This window comes from Dromiciops gliroides, chromosome 1 (genome assembly GCF_019393635.1).
Source record: "Dromiciops gliroides isolate mDroGli1 chromosome 1, mDroGli1.pri, whole genome shotgun sequence".
Taxonomy (NCBI): domain Eukaryota; kingdom Metazoa; phylum Chordata; class Mammalia; order Microbiotheria; family Microbiotheriidae; genus Dromiciops; species Dromiciops gliroides.
The window spans coordinates 33,731,293-33,747,082 of record NC_057861.1 but is presented as its reverse complement, the minus strand read 5'-3'; the positions used below and the strand labels follow the sequence as shown (position 1 = coordinate 33,747,082).

At 47.0% G+C, this 15,790-nt stretch overlaps 1 protein-coding gene across 1 annotated transcript in view; it reads right to left on the bottom strand.

Annotated features, from left to right (window-relative positions):
* Positions 1 to 1,955: 1,955 nt before the first annotated feature.
* RFLNA (refilin A) overlaps positions 1,956 to 15,790 on the bottom strand; it is a 31,263-nt gene continuing 17,428 nt past the window's right edge. Inside the window, exons 2-3 of the mRNA XM_043979090.1 lie at positions 9,747 to 9,856; positions 1,956 to 4,893 (exon numbers count right to left, since the gene is read on the bottom strand). Of these exons, the coding sequence (XP_043835025.1) occupies positions 4,572 to 4,893; positions 9,747 to 9,856 (432 nt within the window). The 3' untranslated portion in view covers positions 1,956 to 4,571. The remainder of the gene's footprint in view (positions 4,894 to 9,746; positions 9,857 to 15,790) is intronic.

Below are 15,790 nucleotides of genomic sequence, written 5' to 3'. Positions count from 1 at the left end.
AAATCACGCGCGTTCAGTGTCAGTTCGCTCTTCAGTGGACAATAGATACCACAGCGGGAAGGGAGGAGGGGATGGAATGCAGTTTTCAAATTTTGTCAAGAGCACACAAACATGTCCCAGTATCCCCCCCCCTCTTCTCCCTCTCTCTCTCTCCCTCCTCTCTCTCTCCCTCTCTCTTAGTCTCTGTCTCTCTGTCTCTGTCTCCCTTTCCCTCCCTCCCTCCCTTCTCTCTCTCTTAGTCTCTGTCTTTGTCTTTCTCTGTCTCTCTGTCTCTCCATCTCTGTCTTTCTATCTTGGTCTCTCTGTCTCTATGTGTATGTGTTTGTGTGTGTGTGTGTGTGTGTGTGTCTGTATCTCTCTTAGCCTCTGTCTCTGTCTCCCTCCTTTCTCTCTCTCTCTCTCTGTGTCTCTGTCTCTGTCTCACCCTCTCCCTCCTTTCTCTCTCTCTCTCTTAGTCTGTCTTTGTCTGTGTGTGTATCTGTCTGTTTCTGTCTCACACAAACCAGGGGCAGGGATCCACGCTCATGGCACATCAGGAAAGGCTCTCTGGCCTTTCTCCAGGCCAGAAGCCGTCTAAGAGAAAGGCAGATGAGAAGTTTGTGTGGTTCTGGCTGCCCGCATAGGTCAGGGCAGACCCAAATCTTTCCCTTCCTGCAGTGAATTTCCCCCAGATGGCCTCTGAGGTCCCTCAGTCTCAGCTTCTGTGACTTATTCCTGCTGGGATGGGATGGGACTCCCTGTTCTCTAAGCTCAGCTGGGCCTTCGTGCCCTTGCGCGGTTCCTTTCTTTCATGAAAAGCAGCCTGGCTCAGAGGCCAGTATCAGTAGATGGAAGATTGTATGTTGGGGAGTAAGGTGAAAGAAGACTGGAAAGGTAGTAGGGGGCTAGGTTATGAAGGATTTTAGATGCTAAACAGAGCATTTTTTAGTTGATCCTAGAGGTGATAGGGAACCACTGAAGTTTATTGAATGGGGGAGGGTGTGTGTGTGTGTGTGTGTGTGTGTGTGAGAGAGAGAGAGAGAGAGAGAGAGAGAGAGAGAGAGAGAGAGAGAGAGAGAGAGAGAGAGATGATTGGACCTGTACTTTAATAGCTGAATGGATTGAAGTGGGTAGAGACGTGAGGCAGGCCACCAGTAGCTATTACAATGATCTAGGTATGTGGTGATAAGGGCCTACGCTATACTACAGCGGTGGCAGTGTCAGAGGAGAGAAGGGAACATATTTGAGGATTGCAGCACTGGTGAAATTGACAGACCTTGGCAATAGCTTGGATATGAGGGGTGAGCCTGAGTGATTGGGAGGATGATTGTAACCCTCTGTAGTAATAAGGAAGGTAGAAGGGACAGAGAAGAGAAGGTATATGGGGAAAGACAATGAGTTTTGTTTTGTTTTGGACATCCATTTTGAGATGTCCAAAGGGCAATTAATTGTAAATGAAAAATTGAAGGTCAGCCCAGAGACTGGGGCAGGAGAGATAGACTTGAGAATAATCAGCATAGAGATGGTAATTAAATGCATAAGAATTGATGAGATCAGCAAGAGAAGTGGCAAGGAGGGAGAAGAGAAGAGGTTCCAGGACAGAACCCTGAGGGTCACTTACAGTTAGAGGGAAGGATCTACAGAGGAGACAGGAGAATCTGAAGAGAAGGGTATCCCAAACACCTAGAGGGAGTGATTAACAGTGTCGAAGGCTACCGAGAGAATAAGGATTGAGAAAAGGCCATTGGACTTGGCAACTAAGAGATCATTAGTACCTTTGAGATAGAAGTTTCCGGGAATGATATGGTCAGATGATAGAAAGTAAGGGGCTAGGGGAAAAGTGAGAGGAGAGGTAGTGGAGGTACCTATTGCAGATACCAAGCTGTTTCTAGGCAATGAACTCAGGGTACACATTGAGACTTTTTTTTTTAGGATATGACAAATGCAGGAATTTGTTTTGTTTGACCATGCACGTTTATTACAAGGGTTTTGTTTTTTATTATTTTGAATGGCACAAAGAGGGAAAAGAAAGACATTTGATTTTCATTAATTAAAATAAAATTAAGTATTCATATAAAAAAAGAAAAGAAAAGAAAAGCAGCCTGGCTCAGTGAGTGGCATGCTGCATTGGGGAGTCAGTAGTCCACTTCAGACACTAACTAGCTGGGTGACCTTGGGCAAGTCACATCTCTGGGCCTCAGTTTCCTCGTCGGTAAAATGAGGTCAGCTTCTAGGGTCCTTCCAGTTCTAACACTTCAAGCCTATTCCTTTCTGACCGACAGTCACACTTCTCACAGTAGCTGTATTTTTGCTCTGTGGAGTCACTCTAAGCCCCCTTCTCAGCAGATGACCCAGAGTACTTAGCTGAGAAAATTGAGGCTACCTGGCCTTGTCACTGGCTCTTTGTTTTTCCTTATACTAGACACTCCATCTACCGACTCCAGGCATTTCGCCTGGCAGTTCCCCATGCCTGGCATGCCCTCCTCCCTCATCTCTGCCTCCTTCCTTGACCTTCTTCAAGTCCCAGCTAAAATTCCACCTACTATGGGAAGCCTTGCTTCCCTAGCCCCTTTTAATTCTACTACCCCCCCCCATTCTCCCCAGTGTCTCCTATTTCTCGTTTCCACGGAAACAGTTGTTTCCCTGTTTTCTTCCCATTAGACTGGGAGCTCCTTGAAGGCAGGGACTGGCTTTTACCTTTCTTAGTTTCCCCAGGGCTTTGCCAGTGCCTTGGACTGAATAAATAGGCACTTGTTGACTTGAATCCATCATGAGCTCCTTTGACCTTCCCCACCATTCACCATACCTCGAGACACCCCTATTTCTTCACTCGTGGTCCCTTCCCCTATTCCAGCCTCAGAGGATGAGGTGGCCCTCTTTGCTGGGCTAATCCCCTCTGCATCCTTGAGTCAGAATCTGAACTGGGAAGGACCCAAGAACCCACTGAGTCCAGACCTGAACAGACGCCCCTCCTGCACAGCATCCTCCCCCCTCCATCTGCTCTGGGAGCTTGTGTGCCCTCATTAGTCCCTCTCATCTATGGCCTCCTTCCCCACTGCCTGCGGATATGCCCAGGGCTCCCCTGGGCTTAAACCTTGACCTAACTGTGTCATCCCCTCCAGCAATCACCCCATATTCCTTCTCCCTTTCACAGTCAAACCCCTACAAAAATATGTGTGCACTCATCGCCTTCACTTTCTTACCCTCCCTTTCTCTACTTCCACACCAAGCCTGTTTTATCTTTCTGTATTTTTTTTTTTGTGAGGCAATTGGGGTTAAGTGACTTGCCTAGGGTCACACAGCTAGTGTCAAGTGTCTGAGGCTGGACTCAGGTCCTCCTGAATCCAGGGCCAGTGCTTTATCCACTGCACCACCTAGCTGCCCCTGTGATTTGTTTTTTGTTGCATTCAAACCTGCTCTTTACAAGGTCATCAATGGCTCCTTCAGGGTTACATCCGATGGTCTTTTCTCAGCCTTCATCTTCCTTGACCTTTGAGCAGCTTTGAGACACTATTGCCCAACCTCTCCTCCTCGATCCCATCTCTCCTCTTAGTTTTTATGACATCAGTCTCCCCTGGCTCTCCTCCTGCCTGTCTGACCTCCCCTTTTCAGTCTCCTTTGTTGCCCCATCATGTGCCTCCCACACAGTGGGCACAGGCATACCCTGGCGCTACTCCCAGGACCCTCCTCTCCCTTTACTCTCCTCTGGTAATTTCTCGTGGGTTTAATTATGTCTCTGTACTTGCAACTCCCCAATATTTCCATCTGTCTCCTGAACACACCCAACACATCTTGGTTTGGAAGGTTCCAATTCAGAGCTAGCAGGATCTTAGAAGTCATTTAAACCAAACCTGTCATCTTACAAATAAAGAACTGAGGCTCCCCCTAAAAGTGACTCACCGTAGGTCACACAGATAGTGAATGGCAGAGTCAGGTTTCAAATCCAAACCCCATGGAGTAGAGTACCATGGTCCTCAGGCAATTGCTGGATAGTTCATCAGTAGGCCTGTATATCTACCTCCACAACTTGATGAAAATACACATTGTGCCACTTGGCTCATATCAGAAAACATGATGTCGACATTGGATTTGTACTGACTCTTCCCCACGTCTTCTTGGGTGCTGAGGAAGAGAACACTAGCCTAAACTAGGGGAGTTAAAACGTGCCTAACTCATGCTCACCTCTCAGGAGGGACAGAAACCCAGACCCCAAAGATGAGAAAGATGCTGTCAGATCCCATCTCCCCAAAGGAACATTCCCTTTGTCCCATGTCTGCCAAACCAGGTGCCTGGACTCCATTTAAAATGCTAATAAAATAGATATATTTATTTAATCTTCTGCAAGTAAAACGAGATCAATACAACCAAACATACCATGCCAGGGGTAGGTGGTGGCTTCTCCGCACCAGGTCCTGGTTGTTCCATCAGCCTCAAAGAACAGTCCCTTTTGAGGACCGCCCCTCAGCCACACGCACCCAGCCAGCCTTCCTTGTTCCATCCTCTACTAGGCTCCTGGCCAAGTTTATCTTCAGCCCCCTTTTCTCTATCCCTTCCCCACCCCCGCCCCCCCATGGTTCTGAGCAGGAGCTAGGTTAGAGCTCCTCAGGGTAGGGGAGGTCATCGCACAGTTCCAGCTGGACACTGGACGCAAACCACCGCTTGGGGCAGCCCAGGCTGTAGTGGAGGGTGGTGCGGTAAGTGTTTCTGGGGTGCTTGGGGAAGATGATGGTGGTGCTCTGGAAGCGCAGAGCCCGCTGGCGAGGCTCGAAGGTCAGTTGGGTTTTGTAGTTCCGCCACGTGCAGTCGGGGGTGGCAATGATGGTCTCACTGTAGGAGGTGACGGTGGGGACCGGGATGTAGAAGATGTCATCTCGGTAGTGTCTTTCAGAGTCGAATCTGACCTCGGAATTGCAGCTGGGGAGGGCAGAATGGGAGGGAGGGGCAGCCAAAAAAGAAAAGAAAAGACACCCAAGATGAGCAACGAGCAGCATCCTAGCCCAGTGGAGGGAGCCCCAGGCTCAGAAACGAGTGTGAGAAGCAGACGAGGAGACTGAGGCACCGACAAAGCTGGTTAAGTCTCAGGTAAGATTTGGGCCAAGGCCTTCTCTGCGTCCAGCGCTCTAATACATCCCGCCATCCCTTCAAAGGAAAAGACTGTGGGCTTTTAAAAATATATTTTCAGATATGTTCCAAATATACATATTTTTTCTTTTTCAGGGCAATGGGGGTTAAGTGACTTGCCCAGGGTCACACAGCTAGTAAGTGTCAAGTGTCTGAGGCTGGATTTGAACTCGAGTCCTCCTAAATCCAGGGCCGGTGCTTTATCCACTGCGCCACCTAGGTGTCCCCTATTCCAAATATCTTTTAAGCACCTACTGTATACTTGGCATTGTACAAAGTGTATGTTGTGCTAGATTGAATTTGGGATGATGTAGAAGGGATTTTTGTTCTGGTGTAGGCTAGACTAGATGGCCTCTGAGGTCCCAAGCAACCCCAAGGGTCTGGTCAATAAGGCCCTGTTCTACCACCCACTCACTGTTTGCCACTGGATACCATGTCAGAGCCTCAGAGGGCCGTACAATGCGGGGAAAAATCACCCCCACTCACTGCACCTGCTCCCACTTTTACCCCATGTTGCTTTCCCAAAGCCGGCCTTTTCCTCTATGAGGCATGTACAGTGGATAGAATTCTGGCCCTGGAGTCAGAAGGACCCGAATTCAAATCTAGCCTCAGACACACACTGTCTATCTGTGTGACCCTCAGCAAGTCACTTACTCGTTTAACTTCCGTCTTCTTTAGTTTCCTCAAATGTACAGTAGGGGAAATAATAGCACTTCCCTCCTAGGGTTGTTGTGAGGATCAAAGGAGATCCTATTTGTAAAAACACTCTGCACAGTGCCTGGTATGTGGTGGTCACTGTCTGAATGCTCATTCCCTCCCCCCTTTCTTCTCCATGCGCGAGACAAAAAAACCAAAGCATTATATTTGCTGTTGTTATTGTTTTCCTCGTTATCGTTATCATCATTACTATTATTATAGCAGCTAGGTGGCGCCATAGTGCATAGAGCACAAGGCCTAGAGCCAGGAAGACTCATCTTTTCAGTTCAAATCTGGCCTCAGACACTTATTGGCTGGGTGACCCTGGGCAAGTCACTTAACCCGGCTTGCCTCAGTTTCCTCCTCTGTAAAATGAGCTGGAGAAGGGAATGGCAAACCTCTCCAGTATCTCTCCCAAGAAAACCGTGAATGGGGTCATGAAGAGTTGAAAAATTGAATTATTATTATTATTATTAATTGACATTGACATTGGGCTTTAAAGTTTGCAAAGCACTTTCCATCCATTATCTCATTTGATCTGGAAAACAATCTTGTGAGATAGGCGCTCATTATCCCCATTTTGCTGATGTGGAAATAGAGGTCCAGAGCGGTCATAAGACTGTATAGCGGGGCAGCTAGATGGCGCAGTGGATAGAGCACCGGCCCTGGAGTCAGGAGTACCTGAGTTCAAATCCGGCCTCAGAGACTTAACACTTACTAGCTGTGTGACCTTGAGCAAGTCACTTAACCCCAATTGCCTCACTAAAAAAAAAAAAAGAAAGAAAGAAAGATAAGACTGTATAGCTCTAGAATTAGAAGAATCCTCAGAGGGTTTTTTTAGTCTAATCCTCTCCTTTTACAGATAAGAAAACTGAGGCCCCATGATGGCCCAGAGATTTAAGGACCCCCCATCACATTTCCAGCAGGTACCAGTAATGGCCTATGAAGTGTCTAATGGATGGAGACTGTGTTGCCTGGGGCCTCCAAACAGGAGAAGCTTCCAAACCCCTGATCTGTTCTCCATGGGTGGGGGCAAGCATCTTGAGGAAAGAGCTGACATTAAATGTTTGCTAGCAAAATTCCCTTTCTCTGTGAGAGATAATGCCATATGGCTATACTGGTTTTGTATGAGTTTTTGAAGGAAGAAAAAAAAAAGATACAGAGAGAGACCTCCAGTATGTAAGATACAAAAGGCCAAGGACTCAGGATGAGAAGGCAGGGATTGAGTGCGATCTGCACTAGCGGAGGGGATAATCACAAGGATGAGATTGCAGATAACAAACATTAAAGCATAGAAGTGAAAAAAATCTTGCTCCCACCTAGGTAAACACAGCCCCCCTGAGTATTTCAGCCTGCCTCAGTGGACTTTCATTCTGGTCCCTCCCTCTCTCATTCTCTCTCTGTAAATCTCTTTCAAGAATCCACCCCTACCTGGTTTTACTCTATCCCTTATTTAGTTAAAAATCTTCGAGGACCTGAGTTCAAATCTGGCCTCAGACACTTGACACTTGCTAGCTGTGTGACCCTGGGCAAGTCACTTAACCCCCATTGTCCCACAAAAACAGAAAAACAAAGACTCTTCCCCCTAGCCATAGGCATGAAAGACAACAACTGCCTTTTATTATTATTCTCTCTTTTTTTTTTTCATGATGTACGCTTTGAAATTTAGGTGATGTATCCATTTGGAACTTTTTGTGGTATAGGGTATAAGATACTAGTATAAGCTCCTTTTCTGCCAAACCTTCTGCTGCACCCGACAATAGCCGTGATACTTCTTAGTACTCTCTCCTCCCTTTGCTTCTTTCTCTCATTTGATAGCTCCTTTTCATCTCTGCATTCTCCAAATAAGAACTTGTTGCAAAGAACTCTATTAATACTAGATTAACAGTGGAGGTAGCTAGGTGGCACAGTGGATAAAGCACTGGCCTTGGATTCAGGAGGACCTGAGTTCAAATCCGGCCTCAGACACTTGACACTTAATAGCTGTGTGGTCCTGGGCAAGTCACTTAACCCCCATTGCCCAACAAAACAAAAAATACTAGATTGGTAGCACTGGAATAACACTTGGTGACAGTTTGGTGGTGGTATTATTATGATGTTAGCCCACGGTAAGGTTCTTTTTTTAATTTTTTTTGGAGACATTCTGATTTAATTACAACATAAATAAATATATACAGATGCCGACAGGGCTGTGGAGTTTGGCCTGCACTCAAGTGCTGCCTCTGCTTTGTGTTTTTTTCAATGGCTCCTCTCTCCCTTGGGTCCTTTCCATCTTGGGGTGGGGGTTGGGAGAGGTGGAAAGAAGGGTTACTGAGGAACCTAATAGAGTTTATTCTTCATATCCACCACACTCCTGGAGGAATGGAATAGGGGAAGGGGATCAAAGAGCCAGTCCTTGAACAACACCCAACTCTCTCCCATTCACCACTGATCACCACTGGTCATCAGCTGCGCTGGATATTTCCTATCTGAGAAGGGTCCCTTCTGTGTGGTAAAGGAGGCTGTGTCTGTCAACACACACACACACACACACACACACACACACACACACACACACACACACACTTGCCTGTTGATCTTCTTCGTGTCCTTCAAAGCCAAATCTGCCATGAAGCCTAAGCTCCCCCCACCCAGACCTGATCCCTCAGTCTCTTATTGCATTCCTACATCTCTCCTCTGCCTTTTGTTATATTATAGTTGCTCCTGTATCTTATTCCCCTGCTATTTAGCCTCCTGGGGCTAGAGAGTCTTTTTTTCCCCCCTAATCTCTGTATCCCTAGTATACAGACATATACATCTCTGGAATCTTTTCCCATCTCTCTATTCTCCATCCTACTTCAGGCAAAATGCAAACCTATGTTTTCCTAACTCGAAATCCAGGCCAACTTACTTTTTGCTCAGGCTGCTTCCTAATTGGTCTTTCTGCCTCAAGTCTCTCCCCTCTCCTATTCATCCTCCATGCAGAGGTCATTTGCCTAAATCACAGATCTGACTAAAGCATGGCCTACTGCTCAATAACTCTCAGCAGCTCCCTATTACCTGTAGGACCCAATGTAAGTTCATCTGGCATTTAAAGACTTTTACAACCCAGCTTCAGCCTACCCTTCTGGCTTAGTATTACTCCCATTCAGCAAACCAAAGTTAATTCACACTGGCCTATTTGTTCTTCACACGTGACATCTCATTTCCCCTCTCCGTGCTTTTACATGTAAGGTATGCCCTCCTGACCTTTGTTTCTTAGACATCTTTTCAAATTTCAGCTCAGGGGCCAATTCTTTTTCTTCCCCTCCCCTCCCCCGCCCCCCACCGCCGCCCAGGGCAATGAGGGTTAAGTGACTTGCCCAGGGTCACACAGCTAGTAAGTGCTAAGGGTCTGAGTCTGGATTTGAACTCATGTCCTCCTGAATCCAGGGCTGGTACTTTATCTACTGTGCCACCTAGCTGCCCCCAGGAGCCTGTTCTTACATGAGGATCCTTTCCTAACCCACCATGTGCAGAGCTGTCGAGGTCCCCCTCCCCAAATACCTATGACGTGTTTTATATACTTATATGTACATATCTCTCCTCTGATAAAATACCAATTCCTTGAGGGAAGTGTCTATTCGCAGGCCCAGGACCCAGCCTAGTGGCTGGCACACTTTTAATAGATACTCACAGATTAGTCCTATCATAGGAATTCTTCCTAAAAAGTGGATCTCGGGGCAGCTAGGTGGTACAGTGGATAGAGTACCAGCCCTGGATTCAGGAGGACCTGAGTTCAAATCCGGCCTCAAACACTTAACACTAGCTGCGTGACCCTAGGCAAGTCACTTAACCCCAATTGCCTCACCAAAAAAAAAAAAAGAAGAAAAAGAAAAAAAGAGAGGGAAAAAAAAGTGGATCTCCCTCCCCCTCACAAGCCCTTGCTGCCTCTTTCCTGGGCCGAAGGAGAAAGCAACTGTCACACGTACCGAATTTCCTGCATGGGCTCAGGGTTTACTTCAATGCTTTCCCCAAAAAACACCGGGTGCAGCCTGGGTCTCATCTCCAGCCCCGCAGAGTCCTGGAGGAGGTGAGGAGCCTGTAGGGAAAAGGACATGCTCACATTTAGTTGGTTACACAGACCCCAGCACCCCCCCCCCGGGGGGGGGATACCCACCCTAGAGGAGCAGAAGGTGGGGGGGATTTAGGATGAGATGGAACCTCAGAAGGCAGGGAGTCGGAGGCCAAAGTTACAGACACTGAAACCAAAGCCCAGACAGGATGAATGGATGGGAGCTGGGATTCTGAGCCTGACATAGGGCCCAATCCTTGAAACTTATAGGCGAGGCTGAAGAGGATGACCCAGGTCACCCAGCTGTTCCCTTCCTTGCTCTAGAAACAGCATTCTACGTCTACAAGGAGCGGAGGGACAGGGGTGGACCTTGGCCCATCAGTCAGTATCCTAGCGACTCAGGGACCATCTCAGCTCCCAGCAAGACACACTCCTGCCTGGAGGTAAGATACCCTCAAGGAAATGCTAGGGGCTCAGAGTCAAATCTCTGCAACCCCCGCTTCCAAACAATCCAGCATTTCTCAAGTGTCCATGTGCCTCTGTGCTAAGTGCTGGGTAACAATAAAAGTAACAACTAATACTTACATAGCACCTACTGTGTGCCAGGCTCTGTGCCAAGTCCTGGGCAATAACTTCTACAAAGCACCTACTGTGTGCCAAGAGCTGTGCTAAGTGCTAAGTAATTGTAAAAGTAATAACATATATATAACGCCCACTATGTGCCAGGCATTGTGCTAAGTGCTGGGTAATGATAAAAGTCATAACTAATATATACAAAGCACCTACTATGTGCCAGATATTGTGCTAAGTGCTAGGTAATAACTGACATTTTTATATAGCACCTACTATGTGCCAGGCTATGTGCCAATTACTAGGTAAAAATAACTTTTACTTCAAGTCTACTATGTGCCAAGTACTATGCTAAGTTCTGGGTAATAACAATAACTAGCATTTTACGTAGCACCTACTATGTGCCGAGCTGGGCTGAGTAATTGCAAAAGTAATAACTAACATATACATAACGCCCACTATGTGCCAGGCATTGTGCTATGTGCTGGGTAATGATAAAAGTCACAACTAACATATACAAAGTGCCTACTATGTGCCAGGCTCTCTGCCAAGTCCTAGGCAAATAGCACCTACTATGTGCCAGATGTTGTGCCAAGTGCTAGGTAATAACTAACATTTTTATATAGCACCTACTATGTGCCAGGCTATGTGCCAAGTGCTGGGTAATAACAACAATAATATTTTTTTACATAGGACCTACTATGCACCAGGTGCTGGTCTAAATGTTGAATATTACCAGAATAACCCTTGCCATTCAAGAGCTTCCTTTCGGGGGGAACCTAAGTCTACATGCCAAGATTCCTGCTTTCTAGGGTCCCTGACACAGAGATGCCCCACCCTGGACTTGTGCTCAGGTTGAAGTCAATAAATCAGCTGTACCAGGTGGCCTTAGTCTAGACCCTTGGAGCCTATGAATTTTTCACTGCCCAGAAAGGTGAACCAGCCTCCTCACCCAAGGCAAGGAGGGACGTGTGCTTCAGCTGGAGATTAAACATGATGCTTAATGAGAGTGTGTTGCTTTCCCCACATTTCCGTCTTTGTAGTCATTGGATAGACTGATTTCACAGTTGTTTATTTCCCTCTACATTAGAGGATTATATAGTTCTAGACCCAGAAGCCATCTAGTCCAATCCTGTCTTTTCAGAGGAGGAAACTGAGGCAAACAGGGTGAAGTGACTTGCCCAGGATCACACAGCTGGTTAGTGTAGGAGGCTGGATTTGAACTCAGGTCTTCCTGACTCCAGGCCTGGTGTCCTATCCACAGCAAGCACCACCTAGCTGCCGCTATAGCTACAAACACAAGATCAAAACTAGATGCCTGCTCTCAAAGAGCTTACATTCTTCTAGAGTGAGACAAGCTAGGCATAGACAGCATTTATTAAGTACTTACTATGTACTGGTCACTGTGCTAAGATAAGTAGGGCTGGATAATTTGAGGTGGGAGTCAGTAAGTCAGTCAACAAGCATTTTCGTGCCAGGCCAGGTCTACTATGTAGATTAGGAAAGGCTGAGAGTAGAATTCAGAGGTGGTGGGGCCTACCTGAAATGAATCCCCACTAGAACATGTCTGCCTCTGCTCTCAAAGTCTCCCAAGGAAGGGACCCCATAACCTCTCCTGCCAGCTCATTCTCCACTTAGCCAGCTTTCTTCTTTAGAGGGTGGCACCCCCAAGCACGTGCTAAGCCTTGAAGGGAACTGGGGTTGAGGAGGGAAAGCAGCCAGAGGATCACTGCCTGTGTGACCACGTAACCACAGGCAAGCCTATCAGGGAGGCCTTGGCTGGAGTCTATGATCCTAAATCACTTAAACTCTACAAATTGGCCCAATCTGTGATCCATTTTCTCCCTATTCATGAGATACTCCCTGCTAAGCCTTAAGGCTCTTTGAGAAGACAGCTCCCTGAGCTCTCCTAAATAAATAGCTTCCTGGGACAGCTAGGTGGCGCAGTGGATAGAGCACTGGCCCTGGAGTCAGGAGGACCTGAGTTCAAATCCAGCCTCAGACACTTGACACTAGCTGTGTGACCCTGGGCGAGTCACTTAACCCCAATTACCTCACTAAAAAAAACCCCAAAAACCCAAAACAATAAACAGCTTCCCAGTTCTCCTGGTCTTTCTAAAGACCCTCTTCTCTGGGCTTACTCCTTTTCCCTTTCACCTAAAGACACACACACACACACACACACACACACACACACACTGATGGATGAAACCCAGATGCTCCCTGCTTTCAGGTAAGGGAATAAAATGAGGGAGGAAGACGGGCCAAGTTCTCTCTCTGTGTAACTCAAGAAGGGAATGGTAAATGAGAAGAAGCAGGTGCCCAGATCAACAAGGGAATCACCATCAGGCTGGGAGATGGCTTCTCCCCCTCCAGAAGTCCAGAAGACCTCCAGGCACCATGACAGTCTCCCCAAGTAATCACAGCTTTAGCTCATGGGAGGTGCCTGTGTGTGTGAACCTTCAATAGTTCCCTGTTGTCCCTGATATCAATGACAAAAACCTCAGCCTGGCATTTAAAGTGCTCCAGTCTGGCTCCCCCCAACCTTTCCTATCTTTACGACACATTATTCCCCTTCATGTACTCCATAGGCTGGTCAATCTGACCTTCTAGCTGTTCACTGGACGCTCCATGTCCTTCCTAGTGGCCCTTGCCACTGGCAGCACTCCCCCCCCCCATGTCTGGAAGGTTCTCCTGCCTCACCTCTGCCTAGCGTGAGGTGAGTCCTCCTTTCTCCCTCCTCCCAATTATCTCTCTTGAAGTTACTTTGTATTTACTCAATTGTGGACCTGTTGTATCTCTTCTGTTGAAAATTAACTTCTTGGGGGCAGCTAGGTGGATAAAGCACAGGCCCTGGATTCAGAAGGACCTGAGTTTAAATCTGGCCTCAGACACTTGACACTTACTAGCTGTGTGACCCTGGACAAGTCACTTAACCCTCATTGCCCCAGAAAACAAAAAAGAAAAAGAAATTAAGTTTCTTGTGGGTAGGGGGGCAGCTTCATTCCTGTCTGTAACTCCAGTGCTCAGCATGATTCCTGCCAACATAGGACGTGCTTAATAAATGTTTATTGAATTAAACAGAGGACTCAAATTCAGACTGCTTTTCTTGGTTTACACTTGCCACAAATTAGCTGTGTGATCTTGGGTAAGTCACTCTCTCTGGGCCTCAGTTTTGCCATCTGAAAAATGGGGTGTTTGGACTAAGGTTCTCCTCAGCTCTAACATCCAAGGACTCTGTGATCCTTTATGCCAGCCTACTTAGCCAAAGCACCCGAATACCTTTAGTTATGTGGTCTGCCCCCTCAAGCAGGAGTCAGAACAATGAGTCTTAGAAGCAATCTGCAGGAGAGCTCCAAACTACGCTTCCCCCTTCCCTTTCCCCTTGAGCATTAGGTATGGGCACTGAAGGGGGATAGTTTGCTGGGTAGCAGGTTTTCACAGAAGCCCAGATTTTCAGAGCTGGGAGGCACCCAGAGCACACCTGATCCAACCCTTACCTACATAAACATCAGTTCTACACCATCCCCAACAAGCTGCCATCTAGCTTTTACTCAAAGATCTCCTATGAGCAGAGCCCACCCCCTCCCAAAACCGCCCATTCATTCCACATTGAACAGCTCGCACAGGGTCCTCAAGCCTAAACTTATCTCATTGCAACTTCCACCTGGTTCTGGCTCGTTCACATATCAGACCTTTAAATACCTGAAGGCAGCTATCACATCCAGCCAAGTCTTTTTTCCATGCTAAACACCAATCAACACTTTTCTTATGTGCCGGTTATATGCCACATAGGGCCACTAGGTGGCGCAGTGGATAGCACACTGAGCCTAGAGTCCAGGAAGACCTCTTCCTGAGTTCAAATCTGGCCTCAGACACTCTATGTGGCCCTTAGCAAGTCACTTAACCCCGTTTGCCTCAGTTTCCTCATCTGTAAAATGAGCTGGAGAAGGAAATGGCAAACCACTCCAGTATCTGCCAAAGAAACCCCACAACTGAGATGACTGAACCACAAAATATGATCATATAATAATAAAATTAGTGTTATAAATCTGATAATAAATTAAACAGATTACACATTAAAATATTATTAGCTAACAAAACTTGGTTTACAAAGCCCTGTCCACACATCATCGGTAATCCCAGGAGGTCCCCAGTTAGCAAGGCTAGAAGCTAATGCATAGAAAGGGCTGGGGTAGGCAGATGGCTCCAGAAGTCACCAAGTGCCTGGCAAACCATTTACACTAAGAGAAGGAAGGGAAGGACACAGCCCCCTCCCAGCCTGCCCTTCCAGAAGACAGATGACAACCGAGACCTTAAGAGGATGCTTGGGGAGACGCCGGCCCCAAGCTCTAAGTCCCACAGATATGGCCCTGCCCACCCCACGGGGCTCCTGCCAGCTCAGACGTCGGGCAAGGAAAACAGCTGTCACAGCCAAGAGAGGACACGGCTTGGCACCAAAAATGTAACTTTCCAGCCACAGTGGAACCGGGTACTTTAGCGAGCCCGGGCCACATTCCCATCAAATCCGTGTGGCTCAGGGGGTGCAGGCGAGGGGAGGTTTGGCCAGGCGGCTGCGGAGAACAAGGCAGAAGCCAACCCCAAAGGTCTAGCTCTTTAGGACTTAGAATTGGAAAGGACCCAAGAGCTCTGAACACCCAGCCTCCTCATGTTACAAATTAAGAGGCCCAGGGTGGTTTTGTGACTTAGCTAAAGTCACACAACTGGAATGGAGTCCAAGGATTCTTAACCTTTTCTGTGTCCTGGACTTCTTAGGCCATCCAGTGAAGCCCATGAACTCTCACTCAGAATCATGATATTAAATGCATAAAACAAAATCTACAGTATTACAAAGGAAACTAATTATATTGAAATCCAGTTATCAACATTTAAAAAAAAACCCAACAAAACAAGTTCCTTGGGGTAAAGCACCAGCCCTGGAGTCAAGAGGACCTGAGTTCAAATGTGGCCTCAGATAATTACTAGCTATGTGACCCTGGGCAAGTCACTTAACCCTTCCTCCCCTCCCCCCCACAAATAACAAACAAATAAGTGAATGGATAAATAATAAAATAAAATAAAAAAACAAGTTCCCAGATTAGGAACCTCTGATCTAGGCCAGGGCTTCTTAAACTTTTTCTGCTCATGACCCCTTTTTTCTGGATAAATTTTTACACAACCCTGGGTATATAGGTATATAAAATAGGTAGGAATAACCTTTTTTTTTTTTTTTTTTTTGGTGAGGCAATTGGGGTTAAGTGACTTGCTCAGGGTCACACAGCTAGTAAGTGTCAAGTGTCTGAGGCCAGATTTGAACTCAGGTCCTCCTGACTCCAGGGCCGGTGCTCTATCCACTGCGCCACCTAGCTGCCCCCTAGATATAACCTTTTA